This window comes from Giraffa tippelskirchi, chromosome X, assembly GCF_054371585.1.
Source record: "Giraffa tippelskirchi isolate mGirTip1 chromosome X, T2T-mGirTip1v1.2.pri, whole genome shotgun sequence".
Lineage (NCBI taxonomy): Eukaryota > Metazoa > Chordata > Mammalia > Artiodactyla > Giraffidae > Giraffa > Giraffa tippelskirchi.
The window spans coordinates 102,856,922-102,881,859 of NC_137289.1; the positions used below are offsets into that span (position 1 = coordinate 102,856,922).

General features: G+C 39.2%; 1 protein-coding gene across 1 annotated transcript in view; it reads left to right on the plus strand.

Annotated features, from left to right (window-relative positions):
- The window catches only part of VSIG4 (V-set and immunoglobulin domain containing 4), a 34,556-nt gene extending 10,848 nt beyond the window's left edge, over positions 1-23,708 (plus strand). Inside the window, exons 3-7 of the mRNA XM_081565542.1 lie at positions 18,038-18,100; positions 18,739-18,816; positions 20,054-20,158; positions 22,396-22,417; positions 22,757-23,708. Of these exons, the coding sequence (XP_081421668.1) occupies positions 18,038-18,100; positions 18,739-18,816; positions 20,054-20,158; positions 22,396-22,417; positions 22,757-22,994 (506 nt within the window). The 3' untranslated portion in view covers positions 22,995-23,708. The remainder of the gene's footprint in view (positions 1-18,037; positions 18,101-18,738; positions 18,817-20,053; positions 20,159-22,395; positions 22,418-22,756) is intronic.
- Positions 23,709-24,938: the final 1,230 nt, after the last annotated feature.

Below are 24,938 nucleotides of genomic sequence, written 5' to 3' on the forward strand. Positions count from 1 at the left end.
TGTTCCATAGCACTTAAAAGCATGTGTATTCTGCTGTTGTATTGTGGAGTGTCCTGTACATGTCTTTGGGTCTATTGGTTAACAGTAGCTTTCAAGTCTTTGAAGTCCTTGCTGATCTTTTATCTAGGTATTCTAGCCATAGTTAAAAATGTTGTATTCAAATTTCAAGCTATTATTTTTTAATCATCTACTTCTCCCTAAAATGCACTCACTGTTTGATTCATGTGTTTGGGAGCTTTGTTGTTAAAAGCATATATGTTTATAATTGTAGTGTCATTGATTGACTGATCCTTTTATAATTATAAAATATGATTCTTTGTCTCTAATAACAATTTTTTGCCTTTAAGTCTATTTTGTTTGATAGTAGTATAGCTACTCTGGCTCTATTTTGTTTACTGTTTACATGGCATATTTTTTCCATTCTTTTAATAACAAATCACTTGTGTCTTTTGAATCCTAAATACACATAGCTTGTAGTTAAATTATGTTCCTTATTCATTCTGTGAATCTCTGCCTTTAAATTTGAGAATTTAATCTGTTTACATTTAATGTAAGTTCTGATAAGATAGAGTTTATGTCTGTAGATGTGCTATATATCTTGTCTTTTCTCATCCCTTTATTCCTTCATTACTTCTGTTTTTGGTTTTAAATAATATAGTGTACTATGCAATTCCTTTTGTTGTTTCTCCCATATATATTTTGTAACTTTCTTGGTGGTTGTCATGGGGATTACCATTAATTCTTAATTTACTACAATCTAGTTTGAATTCTTGCCAACTTAATTTCAATAGCATATACAACTTTGTTTCTACATAATTCCATTCTCCCTCTTTATGCTGTTATTGTAACAAATTACAACTTTATGTATTATAACCATATTAGCATAGGCTTTTAATTATTGTTCCTGTACTTGTCTTTTAAATCAGATAGAAAAAAGTGGTTACAAACAAAAAAATATATTTATACTCTCTCTACATTTACTTAGATAATTACCTTTATTTGTGCTTTATTTCTTAGCTTTGATTCAAGTTACCATCTACTGTCCTTACATTTCATCCTGAAGAATACCTTTAGGATTTCCCACAGTACAGATTTGCTGGTGACACATTCTCCCTGTTATTGTTTATCTTGGAATGTTTTAGTTCTGCTTCATTTTTGAAGGATAATTTTGCTAAATATAGAACTATTGATTGATAGAATATGTACTTTGAATGGGGCTTCTCAGTTGGCACTAGTGGTGAAGAACCCGCCTGCCAATGCAGGAGACATAAGAAATGAGAGTTTGATCCCTGGGTCTGGAAAATCTCCTGGAGGAGAGCATTGCAACTCACTCCAGTATTTCTTCCTGTAGACTCACATGGACAGAAAAGCCTGGCAGGCTACTGTCCACAGGGTCGCAAAAAACTGGACACAACTGAAGCAACTTAGCATGCACATACTTTGACTATGTAAGCCCTCTGCTTCATGACCTACATTGTTTGCAATAAGAAATCATTTACTGATTTTTTTTATGGTTGCTAATATTTTATTTATGATTTTTGCATTGATTTTATTGTGGTATATTTGGTGTACAATATTAAGCTTCTGGTGTACAATGTAGTGATTCACAAATTTTAAAGGTTTACTCCCTTTACAGTTGCTATGAAATAGTGGCTATATATTTGGGGTTCTACCATATATCCTTGTAGCTTATACATTTTATACATAGTAGCTTGTATCTCTTAATTATCTAACCCTTCTTGCCCTTTCCTCTCCCCATTCACATATTCTTTAATCCATTTATCTGATGATGGTCACTTAGGTTCTTATCATGTCTTTGCAATTGTAAATGGTGCTGCAATAAAAATTGGAGTGCAATTTTTCTTTTTTTCAAATGCCCAGGAGTAGAATTGTTGGGTCATGTGATAGTTTTATTTAGTTTTTTTGAGAAACTCCCAGTTTTCCACAGTGGCTGTAAAACTTTTACATTCCCTTCAAGAGTGTTCTACAGTACCCCTTTCTCCATATCATCATCAACACTTGCTATTTGCGATCTTCTTGATGATGCACATTCTGATAGGCATGAAGTGATATCTAAATGTGGTTCTAATTTCCATTTCTGGGATGATTAAAGATGCTGAGCCACTTCTCATGGGACTGTTAGCCATCTGTATACTTCTTTGGGAAAAAAAAGACCATTCAGATCTTCTGAAGGGAATGGCAAACCACTTCAGTATTCTTGCCTTCAGAAACCCATGAACAGTATGAAAAGGCAAAAAGATAGGACACTGAAAGATGAACTCCCCAGGTTGGTAGGTGCCTAATATGCTACAGGAGAAGAGTGGAGAAACAACTCCAGAAAGAATGAAGAGATGGAGCCAAAGGAAAAACAACACCCAGTTGTGGATGTGACTGGTGATGGAAGTAAAGTCCGATGCTGTAAAGAGTAATATTGACCCAGCAATCCCACTGCTGGGCATATACACCGAGGAAACCAGAATTGAAAGAGATGCGTGTACCCCAATGTTCATCGCAGCACTGTTTACAATAGCCAGGACATGGAAGCGACCTAGATGTCCATCAGCAGACGAATGGATAAGGAAGCTGTGGTACATATACACAATGGAATATTACTCAGCCATTAAAAAAAATACATTTGAATCGGTTCTACTGAGATGGATGAAACTGGAGCCCATTATACAGAGTGAAGTCAGCCAGAAAGAAAAACAACAATACAGTATACTAATGCATATATATGGAATTTGAAAGATGGTAACGATAACCCTATATGCGAGACAGAATAAGAGACACAGATGCATGGAACAATTTTATGGACTCTGAGGGAGAAGGTGAGGGTGGGACGTTCCGGGAGAATAGCATTGAAACATGTATGTTGTCATATGTGAAACAGAACACCATTCCATGTTCGATACATGTGACAAGGGCTCAGGGCCGGGGCAATGGGATGATCCAGAAGGATGGGATGGGGAGGGAGGTGGGTGGGGGGTCCAGGAAGGGGAACACATGTAAACCCATGGCTGATTCATGTCAATGTATGGCAAAAACTATTACAATATTGTAAAGTAATTAGCCCCCAACTAAAATAAATAAATTTATAAAAAAAAAAAAAAAAAAAACAGAAGGGCTTAGAACTAACCCAGTCAAAATACTTCATGAGAGCTAAGCTAGAGGCCAGTTCCACCATTTACAAGTCCTGTGGCAGAGGGCAAAGACTTTAGTACAAGTCTCATTTTCTTCATATGTAAAGTCGAGGTAACACCTTGGACCAAGTTATGAAGATTGAATAAAAAAGTACATCTCAAAACAAAAAAAAAAAAAAAAGAGTAATATTGCATAGGAACCTGGAATGTTAGGTCCATGAATCAAGGCAAATTGGAAGTGGTCAAACAGGAGATGGCATGAGTGAGTACGGACATTTTAGAATCAGCGAACTAAAATGCACTGGAATGGTGAATTTAATTCACATAACCATTATATCTACTACTGTGGGCATGAATCCCTTAGAAGAAATGGAGGAGTCATCCTAGTCAAAAAAAGAGTCTGAAATGCAGTACTTGAATGGGATCTCAAAAACGACAAAATGATTTCTGTCCGTTTCCAAGGCAAACCATTCAATATCACAGTAATACAAGTCTATGTGCTGACCAGTAATGCTGAAGAAGCTGAAGTTGAATGGATCTATGAAGACCTACAAGACCTTCTAGAACTAACACTCAAAAAAGATGTCCTTTTCCTTATAGGGAGCTGGAATGTAAAAATAGGAAGTCAAGAAATACCTGCAGTAATAGGAAAATATGGCCTTGGAGAACAGAATGAAGCAGGGCAAAGGCTAATAGAGTTTTGCCAAGAGAATGCACTGGTCACAGCAAACACCCTCTTCCAATAACACAAGAGATAACTCTACACATGGACATAATCAGATGGTCAATACCGAAATCAGATCGATTATATTCTTTGCAGCCAAAGATGGAGAAGCTCTATACAGTCAGCAAAAACAAGACAAGGAGTTTACTGTGGCTAAGTACATGCCCTATTTATTGGCAAATTCAGACTTACACTGAAGAAAGTAGGGAAAGCCATTAGACCATTCATGTATGACCTAATTCAAATCCCTTATGACTCTACAGTGGAAGTGAGAAATAGATTCAAGGGATTAGATCTGATAGACAGAGTGCCTCAAGAACTTGGACGGGGGTTTGTGACATTGTACAGGAAGCAGGGATCAAGACCACCCCAAGGAAAATAAATACAAAAAGGCAGAATGTTTGTCTGAGGAGGCCTTACTAATAGCTGTGAAAAGAAGAGACGTGAAAGGCAGATGACAAAAGGGAAAACATACCCATGTGAATGCAGAGTTCCAAAGAAGAGCAAGGAGAGATAAGAAAGCCTTCCTCAGCGATCAGTGCAAAGAAATAGAGGAAAACAATAGAATGGGAAAGACTAGAGACTCCTTCAACAAAATTAGAGATACCAAGGGCACATTTCATGCAAAGATGGGCTCGATAAAGGACAGAAATGGTATGGATCCAACAGAAGCAGCAGATATTAAGAAGAGGTATCAAGAATACACAGAAGAACTATACTAAAAAGATCTTCACATCCCAGATAATCACGATGGTGTGACCACTCACCTAGAGCCAGACATCCTGGAATGTGAAGTCAAGTGGGCCATAGGAAGCATCACTATGGAAAAAGCTAGTGGAGTTGATGGAATTCCAGTTGAGCTATTCCAAATCCTAAAAGATGATACTGTGAAAGTGCTGCACTCAATATGCCAGCTAATTTGGAAAACTCAGCAGTGGCCACAGGGCTGGAAAAGGTCAGTTTTCATGCCAATCCCAAACAAAGGGAATGCCAAAGAATGCTCAAAGTACCAAAGAATTGCACACATTTCACAACCTAGTAAAGTAATGCTAAAAATTCTCCAAGCCAGGCTTCAACCGTACATGAACCATGAAGTTTCACATGTTCAAGCTGGTTTTAGAAAAGGCAGAGGAATCAGATTTCAAATTGCCAACATGCACTGGATCATTGAAAAAGAAAGAGAGTTCCAGAAAAAAATTCATTTCTGATTAATTGACTATGCCAAAGCCTATGACTGTGTGGACCACAACAAACTCTGGAAAATTCTTAAAGAGATAGGAATACCAGACCACCTGAACTGCCTCTTGAGAAATCTGTATGCAGGTCAGGAATCAACAGTTAGAACTAGACATGGAAGGAGAGACTTGTTCCAAATCGGGAAGGAAGTATGTCAAGGCTGTATATTGTCACCCTGCTTATTTAATTTATATGCAGAGTCAGTTCAGTTCAGTCATTAAGTCGTGTCCGACTCTTTGCGACCCCATGAAGCGCAGCATGCCAGGCCTCCCTGTCCATCACCAACTCACAGAGTCTACCCAAACCCATGTCCATCTAGTCAGTGATGCCATCCAGCCATCTCATCCACTGTTGTCCCCTTCTCCTCCTGCCCCCAATCATTCCCAGCATTAGGGACTTTTCCAGTGAGTCAGCTCTTCGCATGAGGTAGCCAAAGTATTAGAGTTTCAGCTTCAACATCAGTCCTTCCAATGAACACCCAGGACTGATCTCCTTTAGGATGGACTGGTTTGCTCTTCTTGCAGTCCAAGGGACTCTCAAGAGTCTTCTCCAACACCACAGTTCAAAAGCATCAATTCTTCGGTGCTCAGTTTCCTTCACCGTCCAACTCTCATCTCCTTACACGACTGCTAGAAAAACCATAGCCTTGACTAGACGGACCTTTGTTGGCAAAGTAATGTCTCTGCTTTTGCTACCTATCTAGGTTGGTCATAACCTTCCTTCCAAGGAGTAAGTGTCTTTTAATGTCATGGCTGCAATCACCATTAGCAGTGATTTGGAGACCAAAAAAAAATAAAGTCTGTCACTGTTTCCACTATTTCCCCATCGATTTGCCATGAAGTGAAGGGACCAGATGCCATGATCTTAGTTTTCTGAATGCTAAGCTTTAAGCCAACTTTTTCACTCTCCTCTTTCACTTTCATCAAGAGGCTCTTTAGTTCTTCTTCACTTTCTGCCATAAGGGTGGTGTCATCTGCATATCTGAGGTTATTGATATTTCTCCTGGCAATCTTGATTCCAGCTTATGTTTCCTCCAGCCCAGCATGTCTCATGATGTACTCTGCATATAAGTTAAATAAACAGGTGACATTATACAGCCTTGACGTACTCCTTTTCCTATTGGAACCAGTCTGTTGTTCCATGTCCAGTTCTAACTGTTTCTTCCTGACCTGCATACAGGTTTCTCAAGAGGCAGTTCAGATGGTCTGATATTCCCATCTCATTCAGAATTTTCCACACATTATTGTTATCCACACAGTCAAAGGCTTTGGCATAATCAATAAAGCAGAAATAGATGTTTTTCTGGAACTCTCTTGCTTTTTCGATGATCCAGCAGATGTTCGCAATTTGATCTCTGGTTCCTCTGCCTTTTCTAAAACCAGCTTGAACATCTGGAAGTTCACGGTTCACGTATTGCTGAAGCCTGGCTTGGAGAATTTTGAGCATTACTTTACTAGCGTGTGAGATGAGTGCAAATATGCGGTAGTGTGAGCATTCTTTGGCATTGCCTTTCTTTGGGACTGGAATGAAAACTGACCTTTTCCAGTCCTGTGGCCACTGCTGAGTTTTCCAGATTTACTGGCATATTGAGTGCAGCACTTTCACAGCATCATCTTTCAGGATTTGAAATAGCTCTACTGGAATTCCATAATCTCCATTAGCTTTGTTCATAGTGATGCTTCCTAAGGCCCACTTGACTTCACATTCCAGGATGTCTGGCTCTAGGTGAGTGATCACACCATTGTGATTATCTGGGTCGTGAAGATCTTTTTTGTACAGTTCTTCTGTGTGTTCTTGCCACCTCTTCTTAATATCTTCTGCTTCTTTTAGGTCCATACCATTTCTGTCCTTTATCTAGCCTATCTTTGCATGAAATGTTCCTTTGGTATCTCTAATTTTCTTGAAGAGATCTCTAGTCTTTCCCATCCTGTTGTTTTCCTCTATTTCTTTGCATTGATCGCTGAGGAAGGGTTTCTTATCTCTCCTTGCTATTCTTTGGAACTCTGCATTCAGATGGGAATATATTTTCTTTTCTCCTTTGCTTTTTGCTTTTCTTCTTTTCACAGCTATTTGTAAGGCCTCCTCAGACAGCCATTTTGCTTTTTTGCATTTCATTTCCTGGAGATAGTCTTGATCCCTGTCTCCTGTACAATGTCACGAACCTCTGTCCATAGTTCATCAGACACTGTGTCTATCAGATCTAGTCCCTTAAATCTATTTGTCACTTCCACTGTATAATCATAAGGGATTTGATTTAGGTCATACCTGAATGGTCTAGTGTTTTCCCCTACTTTCTTCAATTTAAGTCTGAATTTGGCAATAAGAAGTTCATGATCTGAGCCACAGTCTGCTCCTTGTCTTGTTTTTGCTGACTGTATAGAGCTTCTCCATCTTTGGCTGCAAAGAATATAATCAATCTGATTCTGGTGTTGACCATCTGGTGATGTCATGTGTAGAGTCTTCTCTTGTCTTGTTGTAAGAGGGTATTTGCTGTGACCAGTGCATTCTCTTGACCAAACTCTATTAGCCTTTGCCCTGCTTCATTCTGTACTCCAAGGCCAAATTTGCCTGTTACTCCAGGTGTTTCCTGACATCCTACTTTTGCATTCCAGTCCCCAATAGTGAAAAGGACATCTTTTTTGGGTGTTAGTTCTGAAAGATCTTGTAGGTCTTCATAGAAACGTTCAAGCTCAGCTTCGTCAGTGTTACTGGTCGGGGCATAGACTTGGATTACCGTGATATTGAATGGTTTGCCTTGGAAACGAACAGAGATCATTCTGTTGTTTTTGAGATTGCACCCAAGTACTGCATTTTGGACTCATTTGTTGACCATGATGGCTACTCCATTTCTTCTAAGGGATTCCTGCCCACAGTAGTAGATATAATGGTCATCTGAGTTAAATGCACCCATTCCAATCCATCTTAGTTCACTGATTCCTAGAATGTCAACGTTCATTCTTGCCATCTCCTGTTTGACCACTTCCAATTTCCCTTGATTCATGGACCTAACATTCCAGGTTCCTATGCAATATTGCTCTTTACAGCATCAGACTTTGCTTCTATCACTAGTCACATCCACAACTGTGTATTGTTTTTGCTTTGACTCCATCCCATCATCTTTCTGGAGTTATTTCTCCACTGATCTCCAGTAGCATATTTGGCACCTATTGACCTGGGAAGTTCATCTTTCAGTGTCCTATCTTTTTGCCTTTTAATACTGTTCATGGGGTTCTCAAAGCAAGAATACTGAAGTGGTTTGCCATGCCCTTCTCCAGTGGACCACATTCTGTCAGACCTCTCCATCATGACCCGTCCGTCTTGGGTGGCCCCACAAGGCATGGCTTCATTTCATTGAGATAGACAAGGCTGCGGTCCATGTGATCAGATTGGCTAGTTTTCTGTGATTATAGTTTCAGTGTGTCTGCCCTCTGATGCCCTCTCGCAACACCTGCCGTCTTACTTGGTTTTCTCTTACCTTGTAAGTGGGGCATCACTTCACGGCTGCTCCAGCAAAGTGCAGCTGCTGCTCCTTACCTTGGACAAGGGGTATCTACTCATGGCATCCCCTCCTGACTTTGAATGTGGAATAACTCCTCTCGGCCCTCTTGTGCCCACGCAGCCGCTGCTCCTTGGACATGGGGTAACTCCTTTCGGCCACTCCCCCCGGCCTCTGGCGCGGGGTAGCTCCTCTCGGCTGCTGCCCCCGGCTTCAGGCGTGGGGTAGCTCCTCTCGGCCATCATGACAAACGCTGGGCTGGATGAAGCACAAGCTAGAATCAAGATTGCCAGGAGAAATATCAATAAGCTCAGATATGCAGATGGCACCACCTATATGACAGAAAGTGAAGAAGAACTAAAAAGCCTCTTGATGAAAGTGAAAGAGGAGAGTGAAAAAGTTGGCTTAAATCTCAACATTCAGAAAACTAAGATCATGTTATCTTGTCCCATCACTTCAGGGCAAACAGAATGGGAAACAGTGGAAATAGTGAGAGACTTTATTTTTTGTGGGCTCCAAAATCACTGCAGATGGTGACTGTAGCCATGAAATTAAAAGACACTTACTCCTTGGAAGAAAAGTTATGACCCACCTAGACAGCATATTAAAAAGGAGAGACATTATTTTGCCAACAAATGTCCATCTAGTCAAAGCTATGGTTTTTCCAGTATTCATGTATGGATGTGAGAGTTGGACTACAAAGAAAGCTGAGCACCGAAGAATTGATGCTTTTGAACTGTGGTGTTGGAGAAGACTCTTGAGAATCCCGTGGACTGCAAGGAGTTCCATCCAGTCCATCCTAAAGGAAATCAGTCCTGAATATTCATTGGAAGGACTGATCCTGAAGCTGAAACTCCAATTCTTTGGCCACCTGATGCGAAGGACTGACTCACTTGGAAAGACCCTGATACTGGGAGAGATTGAAGGCGGGAGGAGAAGGGGACGACAGAAGATGAGATGGTTGGATGGCATCACTGATGCAAAGGACATGAGTTTGAGTAAACTCCAGGTATTGGTGATGGACAGGGAGGCCTGGAGTGCTACAGTACATGGGGATGCAAAGAGTCAGACTTGACTGAGCGCCTGAACTGAACTGACCATTTTCCAGTCATGTTATTTATTGTTTTTTTTTTGTTATATTGACTTATATGAGCTTTCTATGTATTTGGGGTATTAGCACTTTATCATTCTTATTTGCAAATATTTACTCTCATTCATTAGACAGTCTTTTGTTTCATTCATGGGTTATTTTGCTGTACAAAAGGATTTAATTAGGTCCCGTTTGTTTATTTTTACTTCTTTTTTTTAGGAGACTGATGGAAAATAATGCTGCTATGTTGTTGTTCAGTTGCTAAGTCATGTCTGACTCTTTGCAATGAGACTCCATGAATTGCAGAATACCAATCACCCCTGTCCTTCACTATTACCTGGAGTTTGCTCAAACTCATGTCCATCGGGTCGGTGATGCTATCTAACCATCTCACCCTCAGCCACTAGCTTCTCTTTTTGCCTTCAATCTTTCCCAGCATCAGAATCTTCCAATGAGTCATCTTTTCACATGGGGTGGGCAAAGTATTGGAGCTTCAGTGTAAGCATCAGTCATTCCAATGAATATTCAGAGCTGATTTCCTTTACGATTGACTGGTTTGATCGCTTTGCAGTCCTAGGGACTCTCAAGAGTCTTCTCCAGTACTACAATTTGAAAGCATCAGTTTTTCGGCACTCAGCATTCTTTATAGTTCAACTTTCATATTTGTACATGACTACAGGAAAAACAGTAGTTTTGACTATACAGAACTTTGTCGGCAAACTGATGTCTCTATTTTTTAATATGCTCTCTAGGGTTGTCATAGCTTTCCTTCCAAGGAGCTAGTGTCTTTTAATTTCATGGCTGCAGTCACCATCACCAGTAATTTTGGAGCCCAAGAAAATAAAATCTGCAACTGCTTATACTTTTCCCCCTTCTAATTCCCATGAAGTTATGGGACCAGATGCCATGATCTTTGTTTTTTGAATGTTGAGTATTAGGCCAGGTTTTTCATTCTTCTCTTTCACCTTCATCAAGAGGCTTTTTAATTCCTCTTTGCTTTCTGCCATTACAGTGGTATCACCTTTGTCAGTATAGTGATGTCTCTGTATTTTAACACATTGTATGTGTATTTATTTAATGTCTATGCAGAGCACATCATGTGAAATCCCAGGCTGGATGAATAATGAAATGGAATCGAGATTGCCAGGAGAAACATCAACAACCTCAAATATGCAGGCAATATCACCCTAATGGCAGAAAGCAAAGAGGAAATAAAGAACCTATTGATGAAGAGGAGAGTGAAAGAGCTAGCTTAAAACTCGGTATGAAAAAAAATGAAAATCATGACATCCAGTCCCACTACTTCATGGCAAATAGATGGGCAAACAATGGAAACAGTGACATATTTTATTTTCTTGGGCTCCAAAATCACTGTGGATGGCAATTGCTGTCATGAAATTAAGACATTCTCTCCTTTGAAGGAAAGCTCTGACAAACCTAGACAGTGTGTTAAAAAGCAGAGACGTTACTTTGCCTACAAAAGTCTTTTTAGTCAAAGCTATCATTTTTCCAATAGTTATGTATAGATGTGAGAGTTGGACCATAAGGAAGACTGAGCGCCAAAGAATTGATGGTTTTGAACGGTTGTGTTATAAAAGACTCTTGAGAATTCTTTAGACAGCAAGGAAATCAAACCAGTCAATCCTAAAGGAAATCCATCCCAAATATTCATTGGAAGGGTTGGTGCTGAAGCTGAAGCTCCAATACTTTGGCCAAGAAGACTCATTGGAAAAGATCCAGATGCTGAGAAAGATTGAGAGCAGGAGGAGAAAGGGGTGACAGAGGGTGAGATGTTTGGATGACATCATGGACTCAATGGACATGAGTTTGAGCAAGCTCAGGGAGATAGCGAAGGACAGAGAAGCCTTGTGTGCTACAGTCAATGGGCTGCAAAGAGTCGGTTGGGGCTGCAGTCATTGGAGTTGCAAAGAGTTAGACACAACTGAACAAGAATAAAAAAGTAATAAAAATTAAAATGTCAATAAAAATTAAAATGTCAACAGTTTTTTGACATTACATAGCATTTTAAAATATTTTGTCTATACTTTTCTATCCTCTCCTGTAACTTCCATTATGTGTATATTGGTACATTTAATGGTGCCCTGCAGTTCTCTGAGGTGCTGGTCATTTTTCTTCATTCACTTTCCTTTCTGTTTCTCTAATCTGCCAATTTCAATTGTCACCAGTTTTACTGATTCTTTCTTCTGCCTGTTTAAATCTTCTTTAGTTAATTTTTCTTTTTAGTGGGTTTTATTCTTTCAGTTGGGGCTTCCCAGGTGTTGGAAGTGGTGAAGAACCCAACTGTCAATGCAGGAGACGTAAGAGATGCCAGTTTGATTCCTGGATCAGGAAGATCCCTTGGAGGAGGACATGCCTACCCACTCCAGTATTCTTGCCTGGAAAATCTTATAGAGGGAGGAACCTGACAGGCTACAGTCCATAGGATTGCAAAGAGTCATAAATGACTGAAGCAACTTAGCATGCATGCATTTTTTCAGTTATTGTATCTTTCATCTCCAGGATTTCTAGTTTGTCCCTGTTTTATAATTTTTGTTTAATGACATTTTCTACTTGGTTTGAGGTTTGTAACGTTGCACAGGAGGAAGTGACCAAAACTATCCCAAAGAAAAAGAAATGCAAGAAGGCAAAATGTTTGTCTGAGGAGGCTTTCCAAATAGCTGAGGGAAGAAGAGAATTGAAAGGCATGGGAGAAAGGGAAAGATATACCCAACTGAATGCAGAGTTCCAGAGAATAGCAAGGAGAGATAAGAAGGTCTTTTTAAATGAAAAATGCAAAGAAGTAGAAGATGACAATAGAGTGGGAAAGACTAGAGATTTCTTCAAGAAAATTGGAGAGATCAAGGGAATATTTCTTGCAAGGATTGACATGATAGATGACATAAACAGTAGGGAATTAACAGAAACAGAAAAAATTAAGAAGTGGCAGAACTCTACAAAAGAGGTCTTAATGACCCATATAACTCTGATGGTGTGGTCACTCACCTAGAGCCAGACATTCTGGAGTGTGAAGTCATGTGGGCCTTAAGAACATGACCACAAACACAGCTAATAATATGATGGGATTCTAGCTGAGTTATTTAAAATCCTAAAAGATGATGCTGTAAAAGTTCTGCACTCGATATGTCAGCAAATATAGAAAACTCAGCAGTGGCCACAGGACAGGAAAGGCCAGTTTTCATTCCAATCCCAAAGAAGGGCAATGCCAAAGAATGTTCAAACTACCATACAGTTGCACTCATTTCACATGCTAGTAAGGTTATGATCAAAATCCTGCAAGCTAGACTTCAGCAGTACATGAATTGATAACATCCAGATGTACAAGCTGGGTTTAGAAAAGGCAGAGTAACCAGAGATTAAATTGCCAACATTTGTTGGATCACAGAGAAAGCAAAGGAATTCCATGAAAATATCTACTTCTGCTTCATCGACTACACTAAAGCCTTTGACTGTGTGCATCACCACAAAATGTGGAAAATACTTCAAGTAATGGGAATATTCATTGGAAGAACTGATGCTGAAGCTTCAGTACTTTGGCTATCTGATGGGAAGAGCAGACTCATTGGGAAAGACCCTAATGCTGGGGAAATTTTGAAGAGAAAAGGATAAGAGCATTTCAGCAGTTGAGATGGTTAGATAGCATCACTGACTCAATGCACATGTATTTGAGCAAACTCTGGGAGACAGTGAAGGATAGGGAAATCTGCCCTTGGGGTCACAAAGAGTCACACACGACTGAGTGACAGAACAACAACTTGGTTTGAATTGCACTCATTATTTTAGTTTTTTGGACATAGATTCCTTTGATTTCTTTTTTTTTTAAATAACAAATTTAGTTGATTTAAAGTCTTTTTTTCTAATGAGTCCAGTATCCGTACTTCCTCAGAGAAAATTTCTATTCATTGCTTTTTTTTAACATGTTTATGGACTATATTTTCTAGTTTCTTTTTTTAAATTTTAATAAATTTATTGATTTTTAAATTAAACAAAGATGAATATTTTTAAAGATAAAAAGTACATTTCACAAAGACAGATATCATAAACCATGAGATACCTAACAACAAAGAAACAAACATACATAAAGCAAAAATCTCAGAAAAAATAAAAGGGAAAAGAAAAAATATATAATCATAGTGAGGAATATTAACATTTCTCTGAGAATATGTTATCAAATGCAGAAAAAATAAGAATAGGAGCATCTTGATGATGTAATCAATAATTTAAATGCACTTGATTTCTATTTATATGAATTTACATTAACTTTATATCATACAAAATGTATTTAAAATTTTATATCTCATATGTTGCTATTAGATGTCCATAGGACATTTAGAAAAACTGGTAAACAATACTAAATTTCAAAACATAGAATATTTTTGTGTGATTCAGTTATACATATATGCATATATTATCTTTGAAATTATTTTCCATTATAGGATAATATAAGATATTGACTATATTTCCCTGTGCTATACAATAAACCTCTGCTGCTTCTTGCCTATCTATTTTTTTAATTGTAAATCTAGCATTCTATTCATACTAAGTCAAATAAATGAAATCAAACTCACAATTTTTGTTTTAGTTAGGCAAAAGTTCATAAGTTTTCTAAAATATATATACTATGCATATTATTTATATATATGCATGCAAGAGCTTTTCTACTAAGTTTGATAAAGTCTTGAGATAGAACATGAAAAAAAAGAAGAGATGGAGAAATTAGAAAACATAAACTAGATGAAATGGGAGCACTGAATATGAAATAGAAAAAGTGAAACAAACTAGATAAAAGTAAAAAATCCTCATATAGTCCAATTGTTTTAAAACATGGTTACTCATTAGAAGCATATCTGAAGCCCTGGCCAAAAAAAAGCAATATCTGGACATTTGTATTTTTCAAAAAAATTTCAGTATAATTCTGATGTGAATCTTGGTTTTAAAAAGTGATTACAGGTTTTTCTGTGAAACGGTTTTATATGTTTATATTCAGTTGCTCAGTCACGTCTGACTCTTTGTGACACCTTGGACTGCAGCACATCAGGCTTCCCTGTCCTTCACCATCTTCCAGAGTTTGCTCAAACTTATATTCATTGAATTGGTGATGCCATCCAACCATCTCATCCTCTGTCGTCCCCTTCTCCTGCTGCCTTCAATCTTGCCCAGCATCAGGATCTTTTCTAATTAGTCAGCTCTTCACATCAAGTGGCCAAAAATATTGGAGCTTCAGCTTCAGCTGAATGAATGCTTCCAATGAATATCCAGGATTGATCTCCTTTAGGATTGATTGGTTTGATCCCCTTGCTGTCCAAGGGATTCTCAAGCATCTTCTCCAGCACCACAGTTCAAAAGCATCAGTTCTGTGCACTCAGCTTTCTTTATGGCCCAACTCTTACATCCATACATGACTACTGGAAAAACCATAGCTTTGACTATATGGACTTTTTCAGCAAAGTGATGTATCTACTTTTTAATATATTGTCTAGGTTTGTCATAACTTTTCTTCCAAGGAGTAAGTGCCATTTAATTTAATGGCTGCAGTCACCATCCACACTGATTTAGCCCAAGAAAATAAAATCTGTCACTGTTTTCATTTTTTTCCCCATCTATTTGCATGAAGCTATGGGGCCAAATGTGATGATCTTAGTTTTTTTGTGTGTGGTATAGAATTCTATTATTTTTCTGTTGAAAGATCATGATACAATGGTATTAAGTGAGTAATAGTTGCATAATCACAATAGTGAAAGATGTTTATCAGTTTTCAGAATCAATAGCCAGACCAAAAAAAAAAAAAAGATAATTGCAATTGCAAGCCATAATGGGAACATGATTAGCCTAAAAATATAAAATAATTACGTACAACTCAGGGGAGAGGATCAAGCAAAGTGATAAGTGGAAGTGCATACATGCACATATTTTCATCTACTCAGGCCGTCTATGTCTTTTGTTTGGCGCATTTAATTCATTTGCATTTAAGGTATTTACCCTTTACAGTTTTCATGTTTTGGGTTCATTTTCTGTAGGTAGATCTTTTCCTTCTCTTGCTTCCTGCTTGGAGAAGTTCCTTTAGCATTTGTTGTAAATCTGGTTTGGTAGTGCTGAATTCTCTTAACTTTTGCTTATCTGGAAAGCTTTTGATTTCTCCATCAAATCTTAAGGAGAGAGTCTTGCCGGGTAGAGTATTCTTGGTTGTAGGTTCTTCCCTTTCATCACTTTAAATATATCATGCCATTCCCTTCTGGCTTGTAGAGTTTCTGTTGAGAAATGAGCTGATAGCCTGATGAGAGTCCCTTGTATGTTGTCATTTTTCCCTTGTTGTTTTTAATATTTTATCTCTGTCTTTAATTTTTATCAATTTGATTACTATGTGTCTTGGTGTGTTCCTTCTTGGGTTTATCCTGCCTGGGACTCTCTGCCCTTCCTGGTCTTGGTTGACTATTTCCTTTCCCATGTTAAGGAAGCTTTCAGCTATTATCTCTTCAAATATTTTCTCAGATCCTTTCTCTCTCTGTTCTCCTTCTGGGACCCCTATAATGTGAATGTTGGTGGGCTTAACAGGCTCTGTGGTCTGGTTAATGGCAACCCAAGAGTATTTACACCAAGGGGGCCTTCCCAGACTGATGTTGCCAGTACCCCCATCCCTGTGGTGATCCCCTGCAGACCCACACCTCCACAGGAGACCCTCCAACACTAACAAGTAGTTTTGATTCAGTCTCCTGTGTGCTCACTGCTCCCTTCCTCTGAGTCTTAGTGCACATAAGCTTTTGTTTGTGTCCTCTAAGACTGGAGTCTGTTTCTCCCAGTCCTGTGGAAGTCTTATAATAAAATTCTGCTGGCCTTCAAGGTCAGATTCTCCGGGTATTCCCAGTCTGTTTGTTGGGTCTCCAGGCTCAGGAATCTGACATGGGGTTCAGAATCTTAAGAACAGTGGGAAAAGTTCTTTGGTATGATTTTTCTTCAGATTGTGGGTCACTCACCCAGTGGGTAAGGGATTTGATTTTATTCTGATTGTGCCCTTCCTCCCATCTTGGTATGGCTTCTTTATCTTTGGATGTGGGGTGTCTTTTTTTGGTAGGTTCCAGAATCCTCCTGTTGATGATTGTTCAACAGCTAGTTTCGATTTTGGTTCTCTCGCAGAAGGAGATGGTACTCTACTCTGCCATCTTGAACCAGAAGCTCCATACTTTCTAGTTTTTTTGCATGTCTCTGTCTCTCTTTCCAGGGCTTGCTTTTCTCACTGCTTTCTGTACTAATTGCTATTTGTTTGTTCAATAACTGTCTGGCTAATTCTATGTAGTCTCTTGTATTCTTTGTCATGGATTACCACTGAAGCCTCTGATCAATTTAGTGGTCAACGATTGATTGGACAGATATTTCTGTAAATACTTGGAATCAATAAAACTCCAAGGGTTCTGTTGCCTGTTTAACTGTTTTCAATGCTTACCCAGGAAGTTTATAACTGTGCTGTAGCCTTCATTTCCTGCTAATGCAGAGCCTCGAGGCTAGCCAGAGATAAGAACATATGACATTCTCATGTATTTCCTGAGCATGCACAGAATCCTATCTATGCATGTCTGTGGCTTTCTGGATTCCAGGAACATGTCAGAGATTTTCAAAATCTCTGAACATTTAATTACTTTTTTTTTCTTTTAAGCTTTTTGGCAAATCTTTTGTTTACCTCAGTTGTCTAATGTTCAAGTCATCTGTCTGACAAATACACCCCTTCCCTGGCAAGAGTTTTAGCACTGGACGATCAATAAAGACAAGACTTTTGAATCAGGTCTTTCAGGGAATTGCCACAGAAGTCAAATAATGACAATTTTTCAAGGAATTAAATCTGTTCTGTTCAGCCTAGCACCTTGAACAAGGCTTATTTTCAAGGCTACTACTGGCCTGGGACAGGGTAATAGAGCTGGGGTAAATTAAAATGCAACAATACTTGCTGTACTTAACAAGACTGGAGTGTTTTTCTTCCATAAATGCTACCTGGATTGATTCAAATCTTTGGCTATTTTTCCAAAATCTTAAAGAAAAAAAAATTACGAAAAAATTTTGCCAGTCATTTCACTGCTTTTGTGAAGAAGTAAGTATTTAGAGGTTATTACTCTATTATCTTTACTAACTCACCACAGCCACCTTCTTTGTAATACTTCTAAGACCCTCTCAAGAGAATAAGTAGCTAAATTTCAATTGGAAGTTAGCTAAAACAAAATGTTTTCCCTATCCAGATTAATTAAGTATCTAACTGGCCATTACTTATTTCCCATTTTTTTCCTAAAACATTCAATTTTTCACTCAGTAGTGCCAGGGCCCTTGAATGGATTCCCTTTTCCTTGCAGATTTCTCAAAGCCACTTGAGACCAAGACTAAGTCACTTCCAACCATGCAAACCCCCTTGGAAGGTGAGTTTTACTGGGGTTCTGTGGAAATAGGGAAAGTCTGAAATTGTGTCATGGAAGCCAAGGGAGGAGGCTCAATGCCATTAGACAGATAATAAGAGGTCACTGGGTTCTTCAGAAGGAACATAGTAATAAAGACATGGAAATAAAAAGACTTAAGGGTCATGAAGAAGTGAATCATATATATATATACATATATATATGATTTTGTGAAAATGTCTGAGGCAAAAAGGAGATAATTTGAATAACCCTATAGGAAAAGTGGGAAAAGAAAACTGACTTCTGCTCTGCTCCTAGTCTGAATTGCTATGGGCCTTTAGGTATATTTTCTCTCCTCTATGGGCCTTCTTCCCACCAACAGTAAAAAAAATAAAATAAAATAAAATAAAATAAAATAAGCTATCACATTATTGTATTGAATTGGCCAAAAAGTTCAATCAAGTTTTTCTGTAAGATATTATGGAAAAACCCAAATGAACGATTTGGCCAACTCAATAATAGTGTTCAATAATACGGCTAGGAATTCTGTAAATCTTAGCACAGATACCCATAGAAGAACTGCAATCTTTGTAGCCACCCTCCATCTTGAAAGTTCCTATCTGTAAGAGAGGCCTCTGACCCTAATAATCCTGTTGTTATAGCAACATCCACAGCGAATACATCGTGGGGCAGAATAACTGAAGTGGATGGTTATATTGGAAAGACAAGTGCTGGACAAGGTAAGGGAAATGTTAACACTTCTATTCTTCCTTTTTGGCTCTTAACTTTGCAACAGAAACTTTCCACTATACACACTATTCTATGTCATTCTACTCTGCAAACTGTTACCTCCTATGTGCCAGGCTATGATCAAAGGTCCTAGAGACAGAAACTAAGGTATTAGTCAAAAATCTGATTAAAATCACTGTACTTATTCTTCTATGACTTCTGTGTATTTAGCCTTCTAGGACTGCTAAAAAAAAAACACCCCATACTTAGCACCTTAAAATAACACAAATGTATTATCCTATACTTCTGGACATCAGAAGTCTGACACACTGGGCTAAAATCAAGGTATAATTGGGCTTTGTTCTTTTTGGAGGCTGGGGATAATCAGTTTCTTTGTCCTCCTTTCAGTTCCTAGAGGTTACCTTCTTTCCTTGGCTTCTGGTTACCTTCCACCATTTTCAAAACTAGCAATGTAGCATCTTCAAATATCTCATTATCATCCCCTCTTCTGTTTCCTTCTTCTACTTTTAGGAGACCTTTGAGATTCCATTGAGCCCACCCAGATATTTCAAGATAATCTCCCCACTTCAAAGTCAATGAATTAACAACCTTAAATATATCTGCAACCTTAATTCTTCCCTACAATGTAAACTAACATACTGGGGATATGAATATGAACATCTTTAGAGGACCCTTATTCTGCCTACCACAGTCACACAGCAAATAAATAACAGATCCAGGACCGGAAGCCTAGTCCAGGGGTTTCCTTCAACTTGTAGGCATGATTTAGATAGGTAACCCAGGAGACTCAGTGGAAATATGTTTTGAGGATTAAGAAACCTGAATACTTGGACAGAGTGTTTGAATAAAAGAATCATTGTGACTAGAAGTAATTGATCATAATCCCAATAAGGTAGTATTTTTGTGAAGCTGGGAAGCACTTTCTCCTAAGAAAATATGAAAAAGGTCTTGTCTTGGCCCCACGGAAAGCATGGAGTACTGGTTCAGATGCCCAGGCCAATCAGTCATCAATGAGTGGATCTGAAATAACTTGCATATACATGGAGTCTCTAGCTTCTCTCAAGTCTTTCTTATGGATCCAGGGTTTTGTTATTCTCTCTGGTTAGCTAAGAAAGGTAGGAGAAGATGGAAAAGAAAGAACTGTGAGCTAGTCTGGACTGATCCTTGGAGTCTCTGTCTCTGGACTGTTTTCAACCAGTTACCACTTGGTCTTGTTTTGCCCCCTAGGAAAAGGCCTGTCTATCTTTGCCATAATTCTCCTCATCTCCTTGTGCTGTATAGTGGTCATCACCGTGACTTATATCATGGTCTGCCGGAACACATTCCAACAGGGTGAGTGATGAATATGAATGGGTGGCTTTTGCTTATTCTTTCATTCAGCAGTACAGTTGAGCATAAACTCTGTATCAAGCACTAAGTTAGGTACTTCAAAGGGTCCCCATCCTATCCTGAAAGTGAGGATAGGGAATTCATGGAGACAGACATGCAATAAGAATACAACATATGAAAGTTAATTCACAAATCTTTTTACTCAACCTGGCACAGCATTTACATAGTGGATTTTTTAATGAGGATGCAAGAGAAGGAGAGGTCACAATTACTTGCCTCAAGTTATTTACAGTTTAATTAACGGAATCAAGGTAGAGTCATGGAGTTTATCAATAACAATACATATCTATTAAGGCTGTGAACTCAAAGCTTGGAGAAGATAATCAATGCTAAAGGGACCCAAAGGATAGGAGAATCAGTTAGGGGTAGAACAGTTATCAAGGGCTTTTAGAAGGAGGTGGGACTTAGACCATACCTTGGGGGATGAAAGCCAATGAAAGGGGGCAATATTCTACAAATACATGAAATTACATGAATAAAGGGATGAAATTGTAAAAGATAAATGCAAGTGGAGTCATCAATAGAGAAAATTCATGTAGCCAAGCAATAGAGAAATACAAAGGAAAAGAAAAGTTCATTCCTGATTCTAGAAAGTCTTGAATGACAGGTTAAGGAATTTGGAATTTCTTCTCTAAGCCTTGCATTAAAAATCACTTTAAAAATTTAAGCTAGGCAGTGACATGACTACAGTGTAGTTGTCAGGGTCATTTAACATCTGTTGGCCAACAGAGGAAAAAGAGAATCTTAATGTTTATTTCTAAGTAAAGCCTAACTACACCTCAATTCTTTTTGCACTAGTCATTTTAACTAGCATTTGCGTGTGTCTTCTTTTGAAGTAGCTCCTACTCCCTAATAGTCTGATTTCTACCATAGGTGTCTCCAACCCAAAAAGAGGAGGAAGCCTTGAGTTTCTCCTTCTCCTGGGTTTCAAGTATAAACTCTTGTCTTGGCCAATTACCATGGCTATGATCCATGAGGCTATACTTGGAAGTGGAGATATCTTAAGTTTCCACAAATCCTAGGAGTACTGAAAGGAAAACATTCATCATACTCTCCATAAGACTGAGTATGAACTATAACCATATTAGATTATTTCCCTTTCAAAAACAGTACAGGGCTCCCCATGACTCAGAGGGCAGAGGTCAAAACGTAGCATCCCATTGAAGGCCCTCTGTAATGTGGCTCTGGCCTATCTTGTCAACCCCCACCATTCTCTTAGACCTAATTTCATTCCCAGTCACTGGAGTCAAACAGGCAAATAGGTGACTCATGTCTTTATACTTTTTCCTTCCTGGATTGCCTTTCCAGAATTCCTGTATTCTATCTCCCTATAAGGGAGACAGCCTCAGGGCATCATCTCAATTTAACATGTAGCTTCTGAGTACCTACTGTGTACCATGCACTAGGCATATAAAAATGAAAAAGATCCTACAGTATGAAAGCTGCTGGGCCAATCAGGGAGGTAAGACATGGAAATGTAAGGCTTTATCACAAAACAAAAGACCTGCAGCATTCTGTTTTTGCTTTGTTGTGGTTTAATGTATACATTCCCAGTTGCATCTCTGAAAGATTACAAACACCTAGAGGGCAGTACTAAGAGACATCCATCTTTGCACCAGGCTGTAGAGCTTTTAAGCCTCCATGGAATGTAGATACTTCTCCACAGACACTAGGGGGCAATGGTGACTTATTCCAAGATCTTTCCTGGATGCAGGATGGGGATAAGTGCACTTGAGAATGACTCAAGCTATAGTCCCGGGCATCAGACTGATAATTCAGGCCCTTTTGTCTGGGCTCTTAATGGCTGCCAAGTTTTCCATAAGGACTCCCTGGAGGATCTTTGGCAAGATTCCTGGGTGGAGAGTGGATCCAGTTCCAGTGTCCCTCCCCCCATCACACCAAGCTCTAGCCCAATGTCCAGAGTCAGAGTGTGCCAAAGATGACAGTGATCAAGTGTGCTTCCTTTTCCTTTCCTGGATAAATCTGCATCTGTTGAAAAACAGGTAAATCTGTATTTCAACCCACCTTCCTAACAGCTCCTATTTGTTGGAAGGCTGAGACATATTGAGATCCCCCTTTCTGTCTCCTCTTCCCTTTTCTTTTCACAAGGACTCGTGTTTGGCCCTTACCCATTCCCTATGGAGACTTCTGACCTGACTCTTCTTTTTTTTTTTTTCTAGATCATGTCTATGAAGTGGCCAGGTAAGATAGCTTCTCATCTTCTATCTTCTGACCTGTTCCTTGTCCTTGAGTTTGTTGGTTATTGTCATAGAGGCAAGGGGGTTTGGTAGAGACCCAATATTAAGCCCAGAGGCCTTCAAGGTCAGGGCATAACTTTCTTCCCTCTCAGAAGCACCTCCTGTGGTACTGTCCTTACCCAGTGAACACACAAAATAATCCAAGTCCACTAGCCCTCTGTTCCCAGAATCCTTGGATGGCAAGTGCCTGATGGTCAGTTGTCAATAATTGGGGCAGAAAAGTGGGAAACCAAGGTACCAGATTCAAGTTTCTTCTCATGGGTGGTGGGCTCTTGGACCACAGGTTTCATGACAAGGAAGCCAGTGACTCTGGTGAAACAATGAGGGTGGCCCTCTTCGCAAGTGGTTGCTCCAATGAAGAGCCAGCTTCCCAGACTCTGGGCAATGACTACTCTGATGAGCCTTGCCTGGGCCCGGATTACCAGATCATCACCCAGATCAACAGTGACTATGCTTGTCTGCTGCATACAGATCCCCTGGACTACGAGCTTCTAGCTACCAAGGGCAAGAATGTCTGCTAAAAACATCCTACTGGGCTGGTGTCTATTGACCTAATTGCCTATTCAGCCCAGGCATTCTGCATGGCCCCTTCCCCTGCTGTTTCTTCCTGGTTAGTCCAACATGTCTTCCTTGCCAACAATGGGGTTGCTAAGAGTAACTGGTTTTGCCAAAGAAGTTGCCATATGTACCTCAAACAAGCCTGCTGCTGAGTCGTGCCCTAGACCCTTCTAGTATTCCTGCCTACAGCTTCCATTGCTTTTCTCCAAACACCAGAAGAAAGTGGCCATAGCACTAGGACTTGGTCACCATGCCTCCAGATGCCACTCAACTTTGGCCTCTTACCACTGAATGACCAGAGAGAGGCTCAGCTCTGCCAGCTCAGAGGATGAGTTGGGTTCAGGGTCACTTCCCTTTCTCTAGTGCCAGATAGCTTTGAATCAAGATTATCATGAAACAGACCAGGGTTCAGTTCTGCTCCTGTACTTTGATCCTAGTGCTCTGGTATTCTTTTGATGCTCAATAAATATCTAAGCATAATAACAACATTGGTCATATTGGTCCTCTCTCAAGTACCTACCAAGAGTGATTAAAGTGAGACTAGTTGAGATAGTTGAGGCCCTGGGAGTATGGCTAGAACCTTTGTTTTTTTGGTTTTTCTTCCCTCACACCCATGCTATCCTTACTTCATTTCAGCAGTGAGCTCACTGAAACACAATAAATCTTTGGTAAAAGAGTATTCAACTGCCTTCTATTCTCCTCTTAATCATCCTGCCAGCTCCACCTGGGTGACTCTTCCCAGGTTAATTGGAAACCGTAAAAAAAAAAGGGAGTCTTTCTTCTGCCTTGGGGGCTGTGGATGCACAAATAAAGAGCTCTCCTTCTTTCCAAACTATGGATGCATCACCCTCAGGGATTTTTACCTTCTAGATTCCTGAAATCTTTGGAGAAGTTATATTTTTCATAGGTCATCTTTATCTCCTGACCCCTTCTTACAATGTGGGGTGAAGGTTACAGCATGGAAGTCTTTCTTCTTAAGCAGGAATAGAAACTAGGAGTGTGAGCATTCATGTGTGTGTGTGTGTGTGTGTGTATCTTTCTGAATATGTGCACACGCAATGTACTTTTGAAATCATTCTCCTCAGTGAAGACCTGTTCTGGGCAAGTTCAACTTTTCCTCAGGTAATTCATGTCAAATCAACTTCTTCACCCTCTATGGAAGCTGACATGTACCACTTTTGATTACAGTGCAAATCCAAGGTCATTTCAGATTTAACCAGCAGCTGCCCCCCCCATACACTGATTACAAAAGTCAAAATTATACACAAAAGTGAACAAGGAGCCCTTTGTTTTACAGGAAGGAAAGTAATGAATCAAGGAGCACTCCCATCCCCAGGGCCTGTATGCCTTTTGTTGTTGCTACATAAATTGTTCCAGAGTAGAAAAAAATGAAAGTAAACATCTAAATTATTTTAATGATGCCAATTAACATGGATACTACAAGTTGATTAAATGTCACACAAAAGATAAAATTACAGACCTGAGATCATATATGTATTACAGCAGGAAACTTACAGAGATCATCTTTGTCCAAAACCTGATAATCTTGTACATACAAAATAAGTCAGTAAGAAAGTCCTAAGCATAGACCTAGCCCAAATATACAGGATAAGCTGAACAAAAATGATGTGATAACATTGGACCTGTCTTAGGCAAGTAGCTGGTTGGGAAAAAGATAAGATCTCCAGAAGAGAGGAAAAATATAAAGTTCCTCTAAGGTAGTTTCTCAAATTTTGTTCCATGAAATACAAGACCCAGGAAATGGCCCACAGAAAAAATTTCCATAATCAGATAGGCATAGGAAATGTTTCACCCTATGGCTTTCTCTTGGAGATTCCCAAGCAATATTTCAATATTAAAGTCTCTGAAAAATCCTGCAATAAAGTATCTATATAACTTTTTGCTAC